Genomic DNA, 22575 nt, shown 5'->3' on the forward strand with positions numbered 1-22575 from the left:
AGAATCTACAAGTAGTTTTAATGTATGCTGTATAAAACACAAGTTATTACTAACTTCGTTGACCCAGTTGATCCATGAGCTGGAGAGTAATCTGTGCTTTCGTTACATTGCGGATGGTGTTTATGTTTTCTGTGTGTGATTCTGAGAACACCTGACAGTGATTTTTAAAGTGAATTCCGCTCGATCTGCTGGCTTAAATTCGACAGAATTGTACATTTAAGATTTAACAATGAATGCACCACCAACATTCGAATCATTTTTACTGTTTGAAGGAGAGAAAAAGTAAGTTGTTGGGTGCTAGACTGTGGTCAAATTGTACTATTTTTGTAACTTTTTTTCAAACAAGCGTAAGGTATTGCTTGATCATCATTTAAAAATGACTATTTTTCCCCCCTCTCGTAGCAGCGACATTCTGCTGAAAATTACTTTGTTGTGAAGTTCGATTGTGTAACTCCGGTGTTATCATTTTAAACACACATTTTCTACAGGAATCGAATTTTATGCATGTTTAAAAAATAGGGTTGCTTACCCACTATTTTTTTAATCGATAGATTTCAATGTTTTACGTAATATAAAAGTGGTTACAGCGTTAGGAAACCACAAATAACTGAGATATTTGATCCCAAAGAATGGCCAACGTGAGTTGCAAACCTGCAATTTCGGAGTACTGACGCCGCTTTTTGTTAGTAAAATATGCTTATAGGCAGGGACGTAGCTAGGTTGATCAGTTCGGGGGGGCCAAATCTGAAATTTGTTCCTATGTAAATATTTCCAGACAGTAAAAGTAAATAACTCTGTGTGTGTAATGTACACACACACACATACACACACAGATATATATATATATATATATATATATATATATATATATATATATATATATTACATTATAATATTGCTACATATATAGTGCATTGGTATATTAAACTACTAAGAAGTGTATATAATATACGTAGGCTATATGTGAATACTGGAGGTCAAATAAAAATTAGAGTTCAACAATTTTCAGGAAGCAAATCAATTTATGTAATTACTATTAAACTATTACTTTACAGTTTTCCTTAATGTATTTTACTTTCTGCTTGTCTCAATGACAACCTCTTCTTTTTCATCGAAACTATATCCCCTGTGGAAGTGCTAAACTGATAAATTATTCTGTGTAGGATCTTTCCTATTCATTCTGGAGAATACCGGGATTTTTTTTTCACCTGTTCGAGCGGCTCCGGTGCCCACCCAGCGTCGTACGTATAAAGTGGGTACATGGAGGAAACTCTGGCAGGTAAACGAGGCCAGGGACGTGGTGCTGATTGATCACATCACCTCCACCTTCGGCCATGATCAAGAAAGTGTGGAGCCCTAACTACACACCCGTATATTCTTTCATGGCATAGCGAAAAGCACAGGGGAGCACATTACTTTACTTTTTTCATTATTTGGTATCCAGTACGTCATCATTAACAAATCATATTACATACACGCACACGCACACATATACACAGTTTTTTTGGGGTAACAATTATAACTTGTTACTTATGAGAAACGCTTATATTGAAAGCGAAGCGAACAAGAAAAATATTACTAATTTCATACCTTTCATTCTTTCAAACAGGCAATAACAAATACTTTCACGAGTCATCATGTAAGTAAACTGCTACATTTTCTTCGTCCTCTTGCATCTGCCCCTCCTCCCTCCCCAAGCCCTCCTACCTCCTCACTAAAGTTATTGCTTGCTCGAAGGCAGCGAGGTCATTGGACTGTTCTGGTACTTGGCACCCTGGATAGAAGCAAAATCTAGCAGAATGAAGCGAAAACAAAGGTTTACTGGGGAAGGGAAAATTTAACCGTATTTGCGTATTGCCTTACAGAAACGGTGCACTGAAACAGCAGGGGTACAATAACTCAACCCAGGGATAAGTCTTCCCTGCCATTTGAATGCCATTTCCTTCCCTTAATCCCTTAAAGCAAGAAAGACCGCTCCCTGCAATTTGTCAGGTTCGACACAGATTAGAAATAGGTCTCGCAGGAACATTTTATGACAGGCAGTTCAGAGAGTATTTGGGACGCAGTGCCGCCTTTGGTTGTCTGCAACCATCTCGCCAACATTTGTTGAACAAGCTTGTTGTATTGTCTCCATTTAAGCTTTGTGCTGGTCTTAGGGCCGCCTGTCAAGATGTTGCTTTCCTGAAGAAAGAAGATCGCGTTTTATTCTAATTTCTGGGCCTTCCCGATGGCGTAGTGGTACCGTCGTTCCCTTGTAATTAAGGGGTCCCGGGTTAGATACCCGGTGGAGGCACATAGAGGTTCGGATCCCACTTGAAACTGTAGGTCCAGTCCCGATTAACCTTACTGTGCACAAAGTGGTCTTAAAACAATCAATCAATCTTATTTCTGGCTGTGAATTTAGGCAGGGACGTAATTATAACAATAATAGGACGTTATAAAAACATTAATAATAATAATAATAATGACGCTTTTAACATTGAAATTATTGTCAAATTTAAATTCTAGCACATTTAGTAGTATTCCAGCGCAAACAGCACTTTAAATTATGCGATTGATTTGTAACTCTCCTCTAGACACTAACGTGTGCAGGGTTTTTTTCAGAGGGGGGGGGGAGATACAGTATAACATATTTCATAATTAACCACTTTTAAGCTTCCTTTTGAAAGTTGTTCAAATACAGAAATTTCGGGAGAGTTATAGCCGCATCAGCTCCCCCTTGTGTACACCAGTGCCTCGAGATGTAGTAGGAAAAATAGATGCGTGCCACTTTTTTTGCGGCAATTTCGAAAATTGGGCACCTCTTAACTTGCACCCTGCATTCTCGCAAAACGACGTTGATGGTTTGTGCAAGTATCATGCACAAAGACACTGAAGTAGGTGTTCTCACAGTTTGTTTATTTCTGTCTTGAGTTCTTGTTATCAGTAGGGAGCGGGTTTATAATAGCCACAAAGCATGCTAAATAGACAGGTAAATTGGCGCCAAAAATGACAAAATTTGACAACTTCAAAAAGCACAAAAAATAGGTAGTAAATATCAACTTGTTATTACCTTTCTTTTTCAGTTTCACACCTATTTTTTTATTCTACGTATATTATATTTTTTAAAATGTTGTGCCGATTTTCTGTTACTTTTAGTTAATCGCAATGTTGACGATCATAAATGGCAATTAATGAAGGAAAACTCACAAATCGCCATCACAATTATGATATGTAATATGCAGAATATTATTGGCGACTCAAATGTTCTGTTTCTTGTTGTTGTTGTTGTTTTTTAACATTCTCAAGAATAAATTCATGTTTTTGCTTTATATTGCATATTTATTATAACGTCAAGTTTACCACGGCGGACCTCCTCGGTGTGGTTTACCATATATAACCAAAGAGTGCCAGGTTCAAGTCCCGATGGAGACACATTGCACAATAGGTCGGAGTCAAATTTAAATTATAAATCCAGTTCCAATTAATATATTTGAGCATAAAATGGACTTTAAACTATTTTTGATTACGACGACAATGGGATCAGTTATTGTAATAGTGAAAGAAAATAATATCTCCTTCAGGATTCAAACCTCGGACTCAGTTTTACAGAAATTGTAATCTCTAGACCAGTGGTTCCCAAACTGTGCGTCGCGGCGCCTTATTGTGCATGAAATGGACTTTAAACATCAATTCAATCAATCAATCAATCAAAGCAAGTATTAGATATGCCTACATTCTGATTTGGACGCCGTGGAAAAATCTTGAAACACTAATGGCGCGGCGAAACGAAAACGTTTGGAAATTCCTGCTCTAGACCATAGAGATTAGCTTTGTTCCTTCGTTCGTCATTGCTATATATATTTTTTAAAACAATGCAAATATAGGTAAAGATTATTTCTCCGTTGTGTGAGGTATCGGTAGACCGTTAACATCTGCTGGCAATGCCAATAATGCATTAGTGTATATTGTTATTAGATAGGCTTCCACTCTCCCCGACATCCATTCTAAACAATGGCATTACTTATTTCATTTATTCCAGTGTTCGTGGCGGAGTGGTAAGCGTAAAGGGCTACGGAATCAGAGATCCCATGTTCAAACCTCCACTAGCCATTGGTGACTCATCACCTTTCCATCCGTCCATCATTCATCTATCCACATCGACTTGTAAAAATTAACCTACGAGGTAGGAAAAAAGGTAAAATAGCCAAAATGAAAACCTATTGAATTCTAGCCGCCTCAGTGGCTGAGCACGTTAGCTATCGAATTACGATTTTGTCCCAAATTGATCTAAGTTCGAGTCCGTGAGTTTTTGTATTAAGTCCTCTTCATGCACAGATAGGCCAATCGGGACTGGACGTACAGTTTAAAGTTGGATTCAAACCACTAGATATCGAACCCAGGCCAGGACCTCTTAATTATATGGTGACGACATTACCGCTACGCAATGTCCTCGCCTGGAGAGGCAGGCGCTTTTTTTGTTACTGTCCATGCATTAATTTCTTGTATCACCGTTGCATATCTTTGACATTAGCCAGAAGTGTCAGTAAAGTAATGTAAAATCAGGAAACGAAAATCAAAGTACATCCAGTGTTCAAATTGAAATTTTTAATTTAACTCCTGACCAGGTAAAGAATTTTCCTCTTAAATATTCTCGATCATATTTTGCTATTGCTAAGAATTTGACGTAATCATTTCTTTCAACTTCAAGTAAATATTACATTAATATCAGCATATAAATTGTCAGTTTCTGTACTGAATTTTACATTAAAATTAATACTGTTGTTGGTTTGCAAATTACAAGATGTATTTGATGAGAAAATATTTCCTGATTAATTTGCCTTCCTCTAAGAAAAATAATTCTGATATGAATTAAAAGTCCACTGAGACGAGATCAGTGATTACTGAACTCTTGTACATTAATTGGAAAATTTGTGTTATTTACTTTGAACTATCAGTCCGTATGTTTTAGGTACAAATCTCAAAATTTGAAAAGGGAAGCTGATATGACTTTTCTCCTCAGCATTTTTTTTCAATTTGAACACTCGATATACAGACATATACATATTTCATTATTTAAGTTAAACCACGAACACACACACACACACACACACACACATATAATTGTTTTACAAAACTGATTGGTACTCACTTTGTAATTCGCCCACAGTTCCATGCATTTTAGATGATAGGACGCTCCTCCGTTTTCCTTAATTTTTTCACATGGTTTCTTCCAGTTGCGAATCCCTATTTTCCTGAAACTTGATTCTGCATATCCTGAATCTGTGCCAAATTTACGGCATGGAAAACAAAAGCATGCGTCAAGTTCCACACTATATTCTAGCCACGGCGCAGATGCAAACCAGTATTTTTGAAATAATCGCTTTCGCTTTCCGAACGTAGTATTTGGATAGTTTTGCAAAAGTGGTTGCCTAGGATTATCTATACCCCAAGATCAGTAATTATTTTCACATTAGTACATTCACTTGTTTTGCCTAACTTTGGAACGTCATAACTTGGATCAACATCATCTTCATTGTCGTCATGTTCCACATGTTTTGTGATAGTTTTAAAATATCCAGTTTTGATAAATTTATCCATTCAAAATGGAAATGCACAACAACGCTAGAACTCTTCCCACACACGAATAAAAACACAGTGACCGTAGCAACCCGATATCAGACCTTGCTCGCAAGCAAGAACACAAAGCTAATCTGTGGCTCTGAAGCTGAAGCAAGGAGCAATTTTAAATCTCAGAACAATGTCAGTACTGGAGAACTCTCTCCATATGTCGCTCGACCCCCTACTGTTGACCGCTCGGCTTCGGCGGAGTCTTTGATTCCATCTGTAACGGAAGGGTCATTTGCAACAAAAGGCAAAAGGTTTTCACAAACTTAGGGTAGGGCAAGGGTAATAACCTCAAAGCATTTTATGCCTTTGGTTATAAACTGGTAAGCAACGAAAGGGTGGAATTTTGCTGTCCTACATTTTCTTCCGAAGATTTTCTTCGGAACAGTGTTTCCAACTCTGCTACAAATTTACCAGAAAATAATATGTAGTATTAATTTAGGATAATTTTTAATCGATCAAAATTTTGTTTGCGGGGGCCAGAGTTACAACTGCCGGGGCCAAAGCCCCCCAGGCCCCCCCCTAACGACGTCCCTGCTTATAGGTACACTAAAATAGCGAAAGAACATGCCTAGAGTCGTTTTCACGTTCAGAAGACACAATGGGCTCTTATGGGCAATGCTTTTCTTATGGGAAATACGAGCGCGCTGTTGTGAAATTTCTGGATTTACAAATTTAGGGTAAGTAAAATCGGTACCTGCAGTTTTGCAGGAAATTTTGTAGAGAATACGATGGTGAACACAAAAAACTGGTAACTTGCTTACATAATTTTAGATAAATTAGAAACGCAAATTTTCCGTGAAAACACAATTTTTACATTGTTTTCATTCCTAACATTGAAACATGCCGTAAAATTGAAGCATTCATTATTAAAAAAAATGACACTGTTTTTTAATTGTCATAGGTGATGGTGGTACTCAGAATTTATCAATACTTTAAAGCATATTTGCATTAAAAAATATTCAAATAAAGTATGTGGAGATTTTTTATATTCGTGCAGTAGAAAATGTCGTCGCTGGCCATTTTTTGTTCTGTAATTCCAAGTAAAAACTTCCAGCTACAAAGTTGTGGAGAAAATAATGAAATTATTTTTTATAACCACTCAAAGGTTCCCAGAAATATTACTTCCATGCATTTGGAGTTTCTTTTTAACCCGAACCGCGCGCGAAGTAAGGAGACGTTGTCTGGCCATCTTGAGCCGACTCACCGCAGCATTCCGGCTATCACCACCAAGTTTTCGAGTTGTTATTTTATTTCCATTCAGTAAAAATATGAACTTCATGCAGTTTGTTATAATAGAATTACTTAAATTTAATAATTGACAATTATTTCCAATGCTGCTGTTGTGAGCAACATTAGTGCTGTCGCAAATACACGTTGTTTTCGTTTACATTACTGTCGACATTAATAGTGAAATGATGATCACCTTTCAGTTTCCAACGTACACATAAATTCATAGACACCATATTAACCTTTGAAAGGCTTTCCAGCACGTGACAAAATATGGGGCTTCAAGATAGAAATATGACATGCCTTGCTTGAGTCATTCATGTCTTATCAGTTCACGTGGGCCATAACTCATTTGTTTGTTTGGGTTGCAACTTGAATCTAACCCATGTGCCAGGTTCCCCTTACTTGAGTGAGAGATCTGCTTTGGTCTGTTTAGATTTTTTCCCTCTCTCGAAAAAGTGTTGTGAGTTCTCAGTGATTTTTACTTTTTAAAGTGATTTCTGAAGTGTCATATTCGTGCATTACACTCGCATGTGTAGTGATCGCAATGAATCATAGTAAAAAGGGTAACTGTAACGTTCACAGTATAATATTAATATTAATAATTACATATAATTATCATTATATATACAAAATATGTAACACCTTCATTGTGAAGGAAGGTCATCATTTCCCGGCGACATGAGCTAGCGCTGTATTGGCAACACTGTGCGGTTTCTCCATAAGCGCCGTTGTGTCTTCTGAACGTGAAAACGACTCTAGAAAAACTATCGGTAAAAATTTACTATCCATCAGACACCTATAACTTCTTCGTTTCGTAAATTTTTGTCATTCGTACTTACCTATCTGCTTCGCGGAACATTCCTTAAGGTGTATTGACGTTTTTTTGATTAAAGTAATTGCAATTTTTAACATTACGAGTACTTCTTTCTCGTAGTCTTTTCGCTTGCCTGAGACACAATATGGCGCGTACACCTTCCTACATAATCGCATGTCGTGCTTGTGTTTTGTCGATTTTCATTTGTTATGCAGTGTTTCAACCTTCGGAACCCAAGAAATACCCGTGAACGAAGCTCATCTGATCCATTTTTTTTTTAAAAAAACTTTTTCGTATTGTTTTACGAAGAAAATTGTAATCTTTCGTGGCGCTATCCATCCCGGAATCGGTGGAAAATTTAAACTAAAAAAATTATTTTAGTTTTAATTTTTTTAGTCTAAATTTCCCATCGATTCCAGGCTCCGCCCCTGGGGTAATTGACTTACCGCGGCCCCGCCTCCGCTACGCTCCGGCTACCCGGCTTTCTCTATAGAGTCCCTGTTACAGACATTTTAGAAATTGGCCGGAGTCACCTGCGTCCAAATGAGCCCCAAACTTTTAAATTTGAAGTAAACCGTTTCCAGGATACGGAAAACTTACCTGAATTTCACCACGCATACACGACATGTCATATTAGGCATATACCCACAGCCCATTCCTTCTAACGAGTAGCTTACATTCACTGCCACATTTTATTTGTCTTCCTTGTTCCGCTTGGGTAACAGAGAATATGGTGTGCACTCGTCATGGATCATCACGCGTCGTGCTTGTGTTTTGTCGATTTGGACTGGGTATGCAGTGTTTCAACCTTCTTCACCGAAAAATACTTACTTTCGTGTTCATTATGTCATCACAAACCATTGACGGAGAGCCCCAAAAAACCATTTACTATAGCCCCACAAACCATTGACAGATAGCCCCAAAAGTTATTCACGATAGCCCCACGAACCATTGACGGATAGCCCCAAAGACCATTCACGATAGCCCCCCCCCCCCCCAAAAAAAAACGAGCCCTCAGGGGCACGTGATCTTTTATTACGGCCCTCACACAGTCCAGAAGGAAATCCATTGCTGCTTCTGTGGGGAGGAGGTCCATCATTGTCCAAGTTGCTCCCAATTGACTCTTTTCCAGTTGTAGACTGGTCTGAAGGAGGGGGAGGGCCTGGGGCTTTTCCAGGGATTTGGAATTCAGCATGCACCAGGGTGTGGTCCGAAGCAATGAATTGCTCACCAGGTGTGGCCTTGACCTTTGTGTACAAAGACAGCAACAAGTCCAGCGTTTCTTTGGTTCTTGTGGGGAAATTTACAAATTGTTGAAGTCAGATCGCCTTAATGTAATGATCGAAAAACCACCTGTCATCATTGTCTGTGCAGAGGCCAGTGTTCGACGATGACCATTTTTTATGAAGGTTGAAATGTCCCATAAGAATAATTTGTTTCCTTCATAACATTTAGCACAGAATCTAATAATGTTGACAAGGTTGCAGTGCAAGATTTAGGGGGTCTATAAAAACAGCTGATTAAAAGTTTATGTGAGCCTATATTTACCTGAGTCCATATTAACTCACATGACATTTCCAGATCTAGACATCTGATGCAGGGCCACTTGTTTACTAGTAACATTACTCTGCCTCCACGTGAACTTCTATCATTGTGGAATACCTGAAAGTCCTTCAGGGGTATTTCACTATCACCGACCATTTCATTGAACCACACTTCATTGAAACCAATCACATCATATTCGTTAAATTCACTGCAGAACATTTCTAGAGTCGTTAGCTTTTTCGTTAAACTTTGCATATTTTGATAGTATATACTGAAAACACAGTCTTCACGGGAAACCACCTGAGGGCCAGGGTTGACATGAATGTCGCCTGCCAGCAGAAGGGCGAACGCAGCCACAAAGAGACAGTGCTGGGCCGAGCCACTTGGCTGGCAGAAGCTATGTTCTTGCGGCTTCCAGAAGCTGTCCAAACAAGGCTCCAATCCGAACTCATAGCCGAGAAAGGAAATTGCCTGTAACTAAATGACCAGTCCTCCACACACTTGCAGTTATCCAGCATTTCTTCTCTTGAGATACTTTGAGTCCACATCACAAATAAGACAAATACAACAGCACCCAAATCACCTGATAACAGTTGAAATTTCAGAGCACTAAATGTGTGTGGACAAGGCTTTGGCACCATCTATCACTATATATCAACAAATCTATTTTTGAAGAATAAAAATAGTAGTTTTGTAGAAAATTCACTATTTATAATATTTTGTGTGAATAATTGCAAGTTGGAAGTCTTAATAATTCTTGAACCAAACAATAGTATTTTATATTTTGTAAGGTTACGAAATGTTGGTTAGAAGATTTTAGATGAACTAAATCCTTAAAATACTATTTCTTTTGTATTTATAAATTTACCTTAAATAACATTCGTAATGGAGGTGCCCACTTTGAGCAAGGCGTGTAATGTTCTTTAATTGTATTGTTCATTGATTCCACTTACATGAAGATGATTGAAGTATTATTTCTTGTACACAAATGTGAATGTTAGCAACATTTGTACCTTGTTGGATAGCAGATGACACAAGGAAGTAATTTAAGTAATTTGTACGCTTCGTGTCATACCATTTTTGTTATTAATACGTTGCCAAGTAAACTAAGAGTGTATTTTTTTATCACTTGTAAGTTTAGACCCACCCGTTACTTACATGTGATGGTTATTTGGGAAAACCTTTTTTTTCAACGAACCACTTATTTGTCAGCTTTCAGAAAATGCTGAAATAAGTTCCATACAATGAGCAGTTTTTTCTCAGTTCATCTTTTTATGTGGAAAATTGTCATTTTTTAAAAAAAAAACAATAGAAATTCGATTATCTCGAAAAGTACTAATTTTCAGACGGGGTATCATATGGTCAAATTTATTGCAAATTGTCTCTACTTTAACCCCTTTGAGGGAATACATCTAATTACCACTCATATATATATATATAAAGTGAAAGAGGAGAGACGTTAGTTATACGTCTCTCTACTCCTGAAGATGTGATATACCATCACGAAAATTTGAATTTTTTCTTTGTCCGGTGAGTGTTTCCTCTCTCCTCTTTCACTTTTTATTTAGCCCTTGTGGCCCTCCTTCCTTTTATCCTATATATACATACATACACACTCACTCACTCACTCTCTCTCTCTCTCTCTCTCTCTCTCTCTCTCTCTCATGGACAATTAAGAGAATGAACAGAGAATGTAATTTTCCGGGTGAATCACCGACCCAAACGTGCAAAGATTATGCCCCAATGAGAACACTGATTGACGGATGTGCATACGTATGTGAATGGGACAATGGTGGTGGTGGTGGTCGCCATAGGCATAAATAGTGCTGCAGACCCACCCACCACGTATTGCATCCGAACAGTTCAGCGTGTACGTATCGTGTGTTGAGACAGTCTTGGTGAGTTGATACGCAGTGTGGTTCAATGGGTATCCACTTATGCCTAGATGACGGATTGCGATGGAGAATAGTGGACAGATTGGAGGCAGGCCAGGCTCAAGTGCAGGTGTCTCAAGAGCTCAATGTGACCCCCAGCATCTATAATTTATGGAGGCAGTTCCAGGAGTCGGGATCCATAACCAGAAGGCCTGGGCAAGGGCATCCACAGGTCACAACAGCCAACAAGGACCGTTACGTAGCACTGACAGCGAGGTGCAACAGAAGATTCACAGCTACATAGCTCTCCCGTGACCTCTCTGCGGCCACCAGAACCGTTATTTCCCGACGAACCGTGTCCCGAAGGCTTCACGAGAGGTGACCGTATGCCAGACGACCTGCCGTTCATGTCCCACTCACCCCAGCCCACAATAGAGCCTGCCTTGAGTGGTGCTGGGAACATCAACCCTGGACCCCAAGACCAGTGGGGCCTTGTTCTGTTCAGTGATGAGTCCAGGTTCAGTTTGGACAGTGATTCCCAACGCATCTTCATATGGAGAGAATATGGTACCTGATACCAGCCCTCAAACATCATTGAAAGGGACTTTACGGCGGCGGTGGTGTTATGGTGTGGGCCGGTATCATGTTGGACGGCCGCACACTGCTCCATGTGTTTGATGGAGGCACCCTGAGTGGCCACAGGTATAGGGTGGAGATCCTGGAGGCCTGTGTGCTGTTGGTCCACAATTCATCTTCATGGATGACAATGCCCGTCCACATAGAGCCCATCTGGTGAATGAATAACTGAAAACCAAGGATATCCGGCGTATGGTTTGGCCAGCCAGGTCCCCAGACCTGAACCCGATAGGGCATGCCTGGGATGCTCTTGGCAGGGCCATTGTGCGTTGTCAACCTCCTCCCCGAACCATCCAGGAGCTAAGTAACGCCTTGGTGCAGGAGTGAATGCTACTGCAACAGGGTATCCTCAACAGTCTCGTGACCGCATGTCTTACTAATGCCATATCGGGTGAGTTCTACGACCTCTACATTTAGACACTTATGGTGTGATGCTCATTGTCGACGCCCATGCCAGCATACCTGCATTGTCATATGGTGGTGTAGGTTGTTGTATACTTATGTGTATTCATGCCGAATGTCGTTGCATTCCATCTGCTACTTTTCGCACATGTTTCCATTCTGTGTTCATTCTTTTAATTTCGTCCATGAGTGTATATATATATAAAGTTTAGTTACGACTGCAGGCAAAATAACAAACTTGTTGATTAAGAAATTAATGATCTGCTCTCTGTCAGATGCAGTCGCAATCTTCTTGTCAAAAGTTCTGAGTATTTGATAAGGCAGGCAAGTTGAAAAATTTACAGAGGCACGGAACTTAAAAATCTATTGCATATCCCAACTTGCAACATTGTTCCTCATCCACCTTTCCAACTTGCAAATAATCATCTCACAATTGAAAATGTGACGAGATAGTACAATCCAGCAATCTGAAGTTTGGTCCCAGTAAATATGATCAAACATGTCAAGATATACTCCACTGGTGCTGGCTCTTAATGCATTGCCTTATGGTTTCAGAATCATCAAAGAGCAGGACACAAAAGTTCCCAATGCAGCCATCTTCACTATCAACAAGGAGGACCACACCTTGGGGAACATGATAAGAAAGTAAGTAAAAAAAAATCCAATCTGAGTTTAATATAATCAGAGTCCTTGCACTGAGAAATAATCTGTAAATACTAATGTAATGATAAATGTGATGTCTAAGGCAGCTTTCAGTCTGAACTAACAAGTGACATGGAACACAGGGGTTCACCACTGAAGTGACAAGGTGCAAGCAAGCTGTTGGGAAAGCTGTCCAATCCATGTGCAGCTTGTTCTGTCACTTTCATACTAAATGTTGCATTTAATAAATGTTACAAAGTAAAATGTCCCATTCTTGAATTTTCGAGTGAAATTGCCATGTCATGCAATTTGCATTGGATTCAGTGAAGCATTCTTAAATTGGTAAATACAACTTAAAACAATTTATCCACAGTAAAGTTTCTAATAACTTTTTTTCTTAATAAACTCAGAAATGACCAAAATGTCATGTTTTACACCTGAGCCCTTCATTTGATACAGTAAGACATAAGATTCTCTTTTTCAACTTTGCTTAAAATGTTTTTATTTTTATTGGTACATGAGTAATCTTCAATGTCAAGATTTAGTTGTTTCATTTTGTCAAGATTCCACCTGTCATGTGAGTAGAATCTACATAAAGACTCAATTCTTCTTTGTAGCTAATCAGTGGTGATTTATTCATTCTAGTTTTTGGACTTATAACCACTGTTATTTTTTAAAAAGAGATTTACCTACGTTTCGGAGGCTGAATCTGCCTCCGTCTTCAGGGTAGCATGTAGTCTGTTAGATCATATAAATGGTTGCCTTGGAGGATTATTCTTGGCAGCCTAGGCTCCACCAAGTCTGTCGATCACAAGGACCTCTATATACATAAAGTTGCCAGGTAGGATTATCAGAGGTCCAAGCTCCACTTCGTCAGATGATGACCAAGTCAAGGTTTCGTGTGGCACCGTCAGGTTTCCACCTTGATCCCCGTGGACTGGACCACGTGCTAGTCTATAGAGACTATGCGTGAGATCTTATGTGTGTGGAGGGATAGTGTCCGAATTGTGCACCCTGGTCCCGTTGTTGTTTATGATTTTTGTAAGTTTGTATTTTTGTACAATTTGTTCACTGTTTTTTAGTGTTTATGTTGTGTTCTGTGGGTAAATGTATGACATGTGGATGCGTTGGTGTAGTGCTGCAATCTATTGTTTTTTGAAAACGTTTCTGACTAATGGTGTCCATATTGGTCTGATCTCTAGGCTGGGTTGGCTGATCTGTTCTGTTGTTGTTGTCATATGCGATGCTTCCTTGAATTTTCTGCTGTAGCCATTTTCTTCCCTGTTTATTATCTGTGTTTTATCCCATTGTATTCTGTGGCTGTTTTCCCAGGCATGGGTCGCTAGTTTAAATCTTTCAAAGTATCCCAGCCTGAGGTTTGTTTTGTGTTCCCCCACCCTCGCTTCAAGTGTTCTGCATGTTTCCCCAATGTATTCCCTCCCGCATTCACATGGGAGGTATATATATATATGTATATAGGTCCTTGTGACCGACAGACGCAGTGGAGCCTAGGCCACCAAGAATAATCCTCCAAGGCAACCATTTATAGACCATTTATATGATCTAACAGAATACACGCTACCCTAAAGACGGAGGCAGATTCAACCTACGAAACGTAGGTAAATCTCTTTTTTTAAAAATAACAGTGGTTAAAAGTCCAAAAACTAGAATGAATAAAGACTTAACTTTGCAAAAATGTATCTTCAAGCTTGGTGCCAGGACCTGTGTAGTGTGTAGCTGACCATTCATGAGCTACTGATAACCTATGATCAATTATCTGGCTATCCTCGTTCTAGAGACTATGTTAATTACTTTAGGAAAAGGGGTTTAGTTTTGGTATATACTTATCTGGGGTAAATATTACTAAATTTTGCTATAATTATGTATTATATACACTAGTTATGAACATTAGTCAGTATGTAGGAGGTGTCACATAAAAACTCACCACTGAAACTGGTGTGACTAAGTGTGAATTTTCATCTAAGGGCTCTGATTTTCTTACATATATCACCTTTAACTGGATGCCAAAACTTTGGGGTTGGGGCAAGGACAGTTAATTTTTTCTTGGTAGATATGGGATAGCATTAAGAGACCATACTGGGGCAAAAAGTAAGGGGACAGTCCCCCCCACACACACTCCCCTAATCGCTGCTACTGTACATACATGTTCATGTACATTAATTGTCCTAATGACTTGGTCTGGAAAAGTCAGGGAATTTTGTTTTCACAAAATAGCAGACACCCTGATTTATATCTGAAGGTTCCAAATAATACTTTTCTCTTGTCACTTTGGTCTGATAGCAGCCAATTTCCTACAATGTATGGAAGAATTAAGGTTGACAGAAGGAGGTGATGGTTCCCCACCTCCTCAAGATTGTGTAAAACTAACAATAAGTGTTCATGTCTCATCATCCATTTCACCTCTGTTAGTTCAGATTGAATGAGTTAAATGCAATCTAAGATGTAGAAGAGTGGTGTAAAATTATCGAAATAGAAAGGTGTCGATGACAATCACTTCTTAAGTCAGTTATAGCCCACCCAAAAATGTATAAAATTAACAATAAATCATGAATTAGTATAATCATAAATGCTTATCACTTCCTCTTTACACAACATCTAGAAAGTAGCACTAAAGTATCACAAAACATAAGAGTAAATATTGTGTTTCCTGTTGATATCAAAAAATTAACTAATCAACCCTTGACCCTGTCAATGCATCTAAGATTAACAGTAAATTTGGAAGCGTACATGATTAAATAGGAGTTGCCTACCTGCAACTTCTGTAATTCATGTTTTTATTGTTTCATCTTTACTTATGAAACTTTACTTAACCCATGTAAAAAATACATAACAGTAAAATTGTTTGACCACTACTTGTAGCATTTTAAAATTATTTTATTTGTATTGTATTTAGTATTTTAAGTTAATGCATTGCAGAATTTTCTGGAAATATATTTGAAAATACTTGAAATTACGGCAGGGATTTTCAACTGTGCATCTTCACTTGGTTTTCAATGTTGTGGCTATAAGAAAACAACAAAACTGATAATGTACCATGAGATGCGAAAACAGGCCCAACCATCTTATTAAAATGTAAAACACTGTAAAAATGTGAGATCCACATGAAAAGTGTTAATATTGTGAGACACATTCATGTATCATTTGTATGTACGTAGAAAGACTCATATCTCATGCCTATTTCATTATAACATTTTTTTTCATATTCAGTTCTGTATTTTTATTATTATTATTATTATTTTGTATTTTAAAATTTGAAAAATATGACAGTAGTGTAAATTACTATATTGCTTGCTTTTCATGGACATCACATAGAAAATGACTTGTGACGAGTGGCACAGATTTTAAAATTTTCGGAAACTGAGTTGGGGAATTTGTTTTGGAAATAAATGAATGGTAACAATGGATATGGGAGAACAGTAGATTGAAGTTTTTTGTTAGAACACTTAGCATTGAGTTAGATACATCTTGCATACTTTCTTTCTGTATGCTAATAGCCTGATACTTATATTCCATTTGCAGCCAATTGTTGAAAGACCCAAATGTTCTGTTTGCTGGCTACAAGCTCCCCCACCCTTTGGAGCACAAGTTCATCATCCGCATCCAGACAACGTCTGACTACACCCCCCAGGATGCCCTCATGAATGCCATCACAGATCTCATAGCAGAGCTCTCACTGTTTGAAGAGAGGTTCAGGGTAAGGTATCTTTTATTTACTCTGATGTGTATATATTGTCTAAATCTTAAGAGGGAGATCGTAGATAGGCTAATCCAGCCTCGAGCAACTCGCTAAGCAAGAGGGACTTTGTACCCATAAAAGGGGCTAGCCCCCGTGAAATAAGGACAACACTTAAACTTCAGATTAAAACACTTCAATTGACTGGTCTGGCGGGGTTGTGAGAGAATGATATACAAGGATATAGGAATGTTCGTTACCACTGGTGTCCTGTAGTTGAAGATCTTGTTGATTCGTAGATAAAACACTCCTAAATTAAACTTTGATAACACACTACTCCTCGCTGTAACTCCTTTTGTATCGATCGATAATCCGACTTTAAGTCGGAGGCAACAACTATTCACGCCATAACTTTCTTAGTACAACTGCTAGTATAACTTCAAGACGACAACTGTGTACGCGATAAATTTCTGATAGCAACTGGGCTGAAAAATATTCTCTCGAGCTATTTAACTGAAATTCAAACTTTCGATTGCTAAATCCGCTGGCTTGGCCGCGTCCCTTGCCAACGGCGATTTCTGAGCATAACTCTGATTTACTGATTTCATATTCTTCCCGGCCTAGTGCAATGTCAGGGGAGTTTTACCAATCCACTGAAGGCCGCTGGCGTGATTTACTTTTAAGAAATTCTTTTCCAACACTTCAGCGGGACCCCTTTTATGACATGATTAGATTATTTATTTATGACGTCCTGGGTTCGAGTCACGTCTACGGCATGATACGATATGTCCACTTCACATGAATTGCATAAAAAAAATATTAGTTTCTTTTCTCTAACCCTTTGTACTTTATAGCAATGGTGGCTGGTGGTATGAGTCTATGGGTGTGCATATCGAAGAAACACTATCTGCATATATAACGATGCTAATTGTATTGATAATCCTAGTTTGTGTTTAAATCCACATTATACACAGAAAGGCTAGTTGGGACTGGACCTAGAGTTTTAAACTGGAATTGGAACCTCTATATATATCTACTGGGTATCAAACTCCTTGGTTACAAGGTGACGGATAATCCGTGTTCTATACATTATCTCTTGTATATAATCAAGAACTTAATAGCACACTAGAGTGGCACTCCTACTCCACCTACCATTCTTCCTTGTGTGTTACACTCCATTTTTATCTTAACAATGGTGGCTGGAAATGGGTGAAATATCAGTTTGGTTATTTTATCTTCTAACAGTAAACTTCATAGGTTTGTTGCATGTGAAATCATGTAGGACTGGTTGCTCAACAATCTTGTTATTTTTTTTTGTTTTTTAGTAACTTACTCAAAAAAAATTTTTTCTGTCGCCATGTTGGATTTAGATTTCCTTTTCCTCACCATGGCAAGCAAAAATAAGTGTTTGCAAGGGTGTATAAAAAAAGGTTACTTTGTAGGTTCTATTAAAGATAAAAAGTTATGGTTTTTGCTGTCTTAAAGCAGAGGTCCTAGCCTTTCGCAAAGTGTATATAGATAAAATATATGACTTAGGTAACTGTAATTTTACAGTCATTAGCAGAAGTTAGCCATCAAAAGGAGAAAAATTTGCTGATTTTAAAGGCCTGTAAAATTCAGAGCTTAAAACCAAAGGTTGGCAATTTTGGTACAAGAACTAGGAAAGGTTTTGAGAAATTATGAAATGAAGCCAAGTCCATCATATGGCCATTTTTCACTCCAAAATTGGGAATTTCTTAAATTTTAAGGTCAGATATCTCAATGGGGAACTTGCCAAAAATTTGAACTTTTGTCTATGGATACTCCTACTAGCACTTAGTAAAACCTGAGAGTTTAATTTTGTGGTTCACATTGATGTACATTTTACAGGCTCTTAAAAACCTGTAAAAATGACAATGCTAAAATGTATATGATAAAAGGCTTTACAGATGACATGGTCCTATGGAAACTAAAGGAATTCCTCTTTTTACCCCAATGTTTACCTGGCAGTGTGGAGACAATGCCCTGGCCTCTATTGTTCACACAGTGTTGCTAATTTTACTGGTTTTCTAATTTGTGCTGCGCCAGTACAATTCTATCCTGCTTGAATCACCACAAATGTTAAACTAATGAGTAGGGATGTGCCGAAGCCAATTACAGATGTATGAAAATTGGCTGAAATTGACAATCGGAATCGGCAAAAATCCGATATTTAAACCAGTATAGATTATACTAGAGTTTTTACCTTCTAATAAGTTTTATATTCTAGTTTTGTAAGATTTATTGAAAATTTGGTTATGATTCGTCATTATTGTAGAGTTTTTGTAATAAAATTATTGCAAACGCATTCAGAGGATGAACCTAACTATAAATCGGAAATAAAACAGTACATTGCTGAACCAGGATCTGCTGTTGTATTGGAAATTCAAAAATGAATATTCAAACCTGAAGCAAGTCCTGAGAAAATACTTGGGCATACCTGCTGCATCAGTATTCAGTGATTGAGTGTTCAGTGTTGCTGAACAGATTTGAGATAAGAGAAGAAGTAGGTTACTTCCTGAAGTGCTTCCAAATCTCATGTTTCTGAAGTTGAATCTGGCTGAACAGGAATTCATTTTGCATTTCAAAGAACTGCTTGTGTACTAATGTTTAATCTCTTGAGAATCCATTTTCTTCTTAAAGGTTCACATTACATTTTGTAGATGCAAATGTACATTCGCATCTCTTGAGAATATATATGTATATACACATGATATGCAATAGAAATGTACATAGCAAATTTATTTTTGTCATGCTGAAAATAACATCCCATTTCTGTTTAATAATCTTATGTATCGGAATTGGTTAAATGTCGGTATCGCTTCCAAAAATTATCGGTGAGTACATCGGCATCGGTAAATTTTCAGCTTCGTCACATCCCTACTAATGAGCTATAATGTAATCCTTGATGAATATATCTGTATTCGCAATAACAGCAATACTGTGACAATTCTGTACAATGTTAATTCTTTTTCAGGAGGCAGTTAAGGAGAAGAAAGAGGGCCTGGACTAAGCTGAGAAAGGCAGGAGGGATGAAGGTGTCATTTCAGGTATTATATTAATATCAATGTATATAGTAATGTTCTGTACATTTTTACAGACATATTTTATATTTGTGTGTCCTTTTTTTATCATATAATGCCAAGTGCAAGTGTTTACAGAAATAAAATGTAATTATCCATAGTATTGTATTTTTGTTTGTTGTTATTTTTAGCTCACACACACACACACCCGAAGTATCCCTGGTAGGAGAGGTAAATTTTCATCCCTGCAAGGAATGATTTATGCCCTTATAACAATAATGTTTATAAATACAGAGAAACTAGTACTCACTTCTGGTAATTGAAGCATGCCAAGCAACAGTACAACAAGTTCCAACGAGGATGGTGGCAGTAGCCACTGAAATTAATAGAACAAAGAAGAAGAAAACAGTTTCGCGGATAAAGTGAGTACTAGTTTCTTCATATTTATCTACTACCGTGTCTCTCTTCTCCTAATTATGAATAATGATTATATTCATCACACAAGTATTTCCATTAGATTTTCAAATATAAACTTGTCAAGCCCAGTTTCATACTTTCAAATGCAACTAATATAGTCATTGACTATAACTATTTGAAAAAATCCAATATGTAGCACTGCTAAGTAAAATTGAAAACTGTTCCATAGTTTGTCATAAAAAATAAATAAAATATATTATGCACCAGCAAAAATGTAGTCTTGCCAACTATTCCCAAGTCGGTTATTGGTTTCAGTAAAGGGGTATATAACTAAAATTGCACACCACAAAAGACTACTCTGAAAAAATATTACTTTTTTAAAAAAAATATTTGGAAAAAATAGGAACAATAACTGAAACACCACCAAAATGTTTTTTTTATTTTTAAAGTTTCTCCTTCCTTCTGTTTGAATACTATTTAGCACATGACATGAAAAGTGGTTTCTGATTGCATGACCATGTATATCTCTATACAGGGTCCTACAATCCAACTATCTGTCCACTTATTCCTTTTTTTTTTACTATTGTGTAATGCAGTGAAATATTTTTTTGCAATGAACTATGTAACAATCATAAACACAACTTTGCACATATCATGAATTATTGTATTCATTTTGGTTTATTGCAGGGACCTTTGAAATAGGAATTTTTGTGTAACATTTAAATTTTCTTTTAATTTTGTGTGTTGGGAAGGTGATACAAAAATTTCCCTTCTCACAAGAGCATGATTCCTTTAAAAAAAAGAATGCCTATGGTAAATAGTTGATCTGCTACTTTTTTTTCTTTCTTTCCTTGTAGCCACTGCACATTCAAATAACCCTCCCATTCCGAAATGATAAGTTCTTGTTAATAATAATAATCATGGGCAATTATCCCCCACAAAGGAGAGAGGATACCTTTCATTTTCTTTTTAATTTGCCGGGAACTTTTCTAATGGTGGAAGCGGCCCCGGCGCCTACCCAGCGTCGAATAACATGGGTACCTGGGGGAAACCCTGGGGGGTAAAGGCTGTCAGGGGCATGATGCTGATCACATCTCCCCCACTCACGACCGGATCAAGAAAGTGTGGGGCGTTACCCCCCCACCCCCTATACACCTTCATGGCGTGGTGCTATGCACAGGGGAACACTTTACCTTTTTTTTTTTATGAGTAGTATCCTCCTGTTGGCCTCTGTGGCATTATGGTAAGTGCTCATTGTGTGCTTCAAATCACAAATTCCAGGTTCATGAACCACAGGTGGGATATGAATCTTTTGAGGATTCAGATATTGGATCCATTATCCGATGTTCATACAGCAATTCATGTTATGGGGCTTTAAACATGGCGAGATATTAAATAACACATGGAACGTGCTTACGTATCAGCTCACTTATGTATTTCATTCGACTAATTTTGATGACCACTGTCACCATCCACATTGGAACTTGTAGCACTCTGCTGTTATGCTGATAACCACTAGCAATTTAGCAAATATGTCGAATTTAGGATTCAAATCCAGAATCCAAAGTTTAGGTACTGAATTCAGGTTTTGAATATTGGATCCAGGATCAGAGGGTTGGCTACTGCAGTTGGGATTCAAATATAGGATCCAAGGTTGAGATACTGAATCCATGGTTTGGATATTATTGTCGAGATGCGCTAGCAAGCGGCATGGAACCACCCACTCTGGTAGCGACGCGCTGTTGCCAGATTGACCTACTTCAGGATTTTCGCGAGCTCACAGAAACATGAGGAAGGCTGAACTACTGCAGCTCCTTATGTTACACAAACCCCAGTTCCCCATATATCGAATAGACAAGCTTGCAGAAGAAGCGGGACATACAGTGGTCCGTCTCCCGCTTTATCATTGTATGTACAATGCAATCGAACGTATTTGGGCACAGGTCTAAGGGCTGGTAGCACAGAGCAACACTTTGCCACCTTTTACACCGTCTAAAATTTTTCAACTGATAGAACAGGCTATTGGGGATGTGACACCAGATAGGTGGCGTTCGGCTGTAGAACACACAAGGAAGATTATTTCCGAAGCAATGGAAAAGGAGGGAGTTGAAGAGCAGCAAATGGAGGATTTTGTAATTTCACTTGGGCAGGAAGACAACAGTGACAGTAGTAGCTCAGATGAAGATGTTCCTTTACCAACCAACAATGAAGATGATCTTGGGATAGCGCCACTGCAATGGTAGCCGGTAAGCAAAAACAACTGATTCTTTAACTACTACTTCTGTTCTTTCATTCATTTTTTATGTTTTTACGTACAGGTAGCTCAAAGCATTAATAACACATGTACTAAATGTATCATTAATGTTAAGGAAATCGAGCAATTGCCAAGCGTTTCGTTGTAATTTATTGAACTCTGTATTGCCAGAGCCTGTATTCTCATACAGCTTTCCAAATTATCTCACTTGTGTTGTCGCCTTGTAATCAAGTAGTCCTGGGTTTGATACCCTGTCGAAGGTACATAGTGGTTCGGATCCCACTTCCAACCGTAGGTTCATCCCAGATTAGCCGTAGTGTGCATAAAGTGGACTTTAAAACACCAACTCAATCAATCAATTCACACACAATGATTTGTTCTTGATAAATTCTTCTCCGTAATACAGTAACTCAGTT

At 38.1% G+C, this 22575-nt stretch overlaps 1 protein-coding gene across 1 annotated transcript; it reads left to right on the forward strand.

Annotated features, from left to right (window-relative positions):
• Positions 1–85: 85 nt before the first annotated feature.
• Polr2J (DNA-directed RNA polymerase II subunit RPB11) lies at positions 86–19648 on the forward strand. The gene is made up of 4 exons (XM_083124578.1): positions 86–282; positions 12667–12756; positions 16294–16468; positions 19443–19648. Exons 1-4 carry the CDS (start codon positions 230–232, stop codon positions 19476–19478), a joined length of 354 nt encoding a protein of 117 aa, XP_082980704.1. The 5' UTR covers positions 86–229; the 3' UTR covers positions 19479–19648.
• The last annotated feature ends 2927 nt before the right edge of the window (positions 19649–22575 follow it).

Source organism: Lepisma saccharinum, chromosome 6 (genome assembly GCF_977018435.1).
Source record: "Lepisma saccharinum chromosome 6, izLepSacc3.1, whole genome shotgun sequence".
Lineage (NCBI taxonomy): Eukaryota > Metazoa > Arthropoda > Insecta > Zygentoma > Lepismatidae > Lepisma > Lepisma saccharinum.

Excerpts from the sequence above, each read along its gene's own strand:
- Polr2J (XM_083124578.1), top strand. The coding sequence starts at position 230 with ATGAATGCACCACCAACATTCGAATCATTTTTACTGTTTGAAGGAGAG. Across the intron at positions 283-12,666 it reads CTGTTTGAAGGAGAGAAAAA|AATCATCAAAGAGCAGGACA; the intron begins GTAAGTTGTTGG and ends TTATGGTTTCAG. Across the intron at positions 12,757-16,293 it reads TTGGGGAACATGATAAGAAA|CCAATTGTTGAAAGACCCAA; the intron begins GTAAGTAAAAAA and ends TTCCATTTGCAG.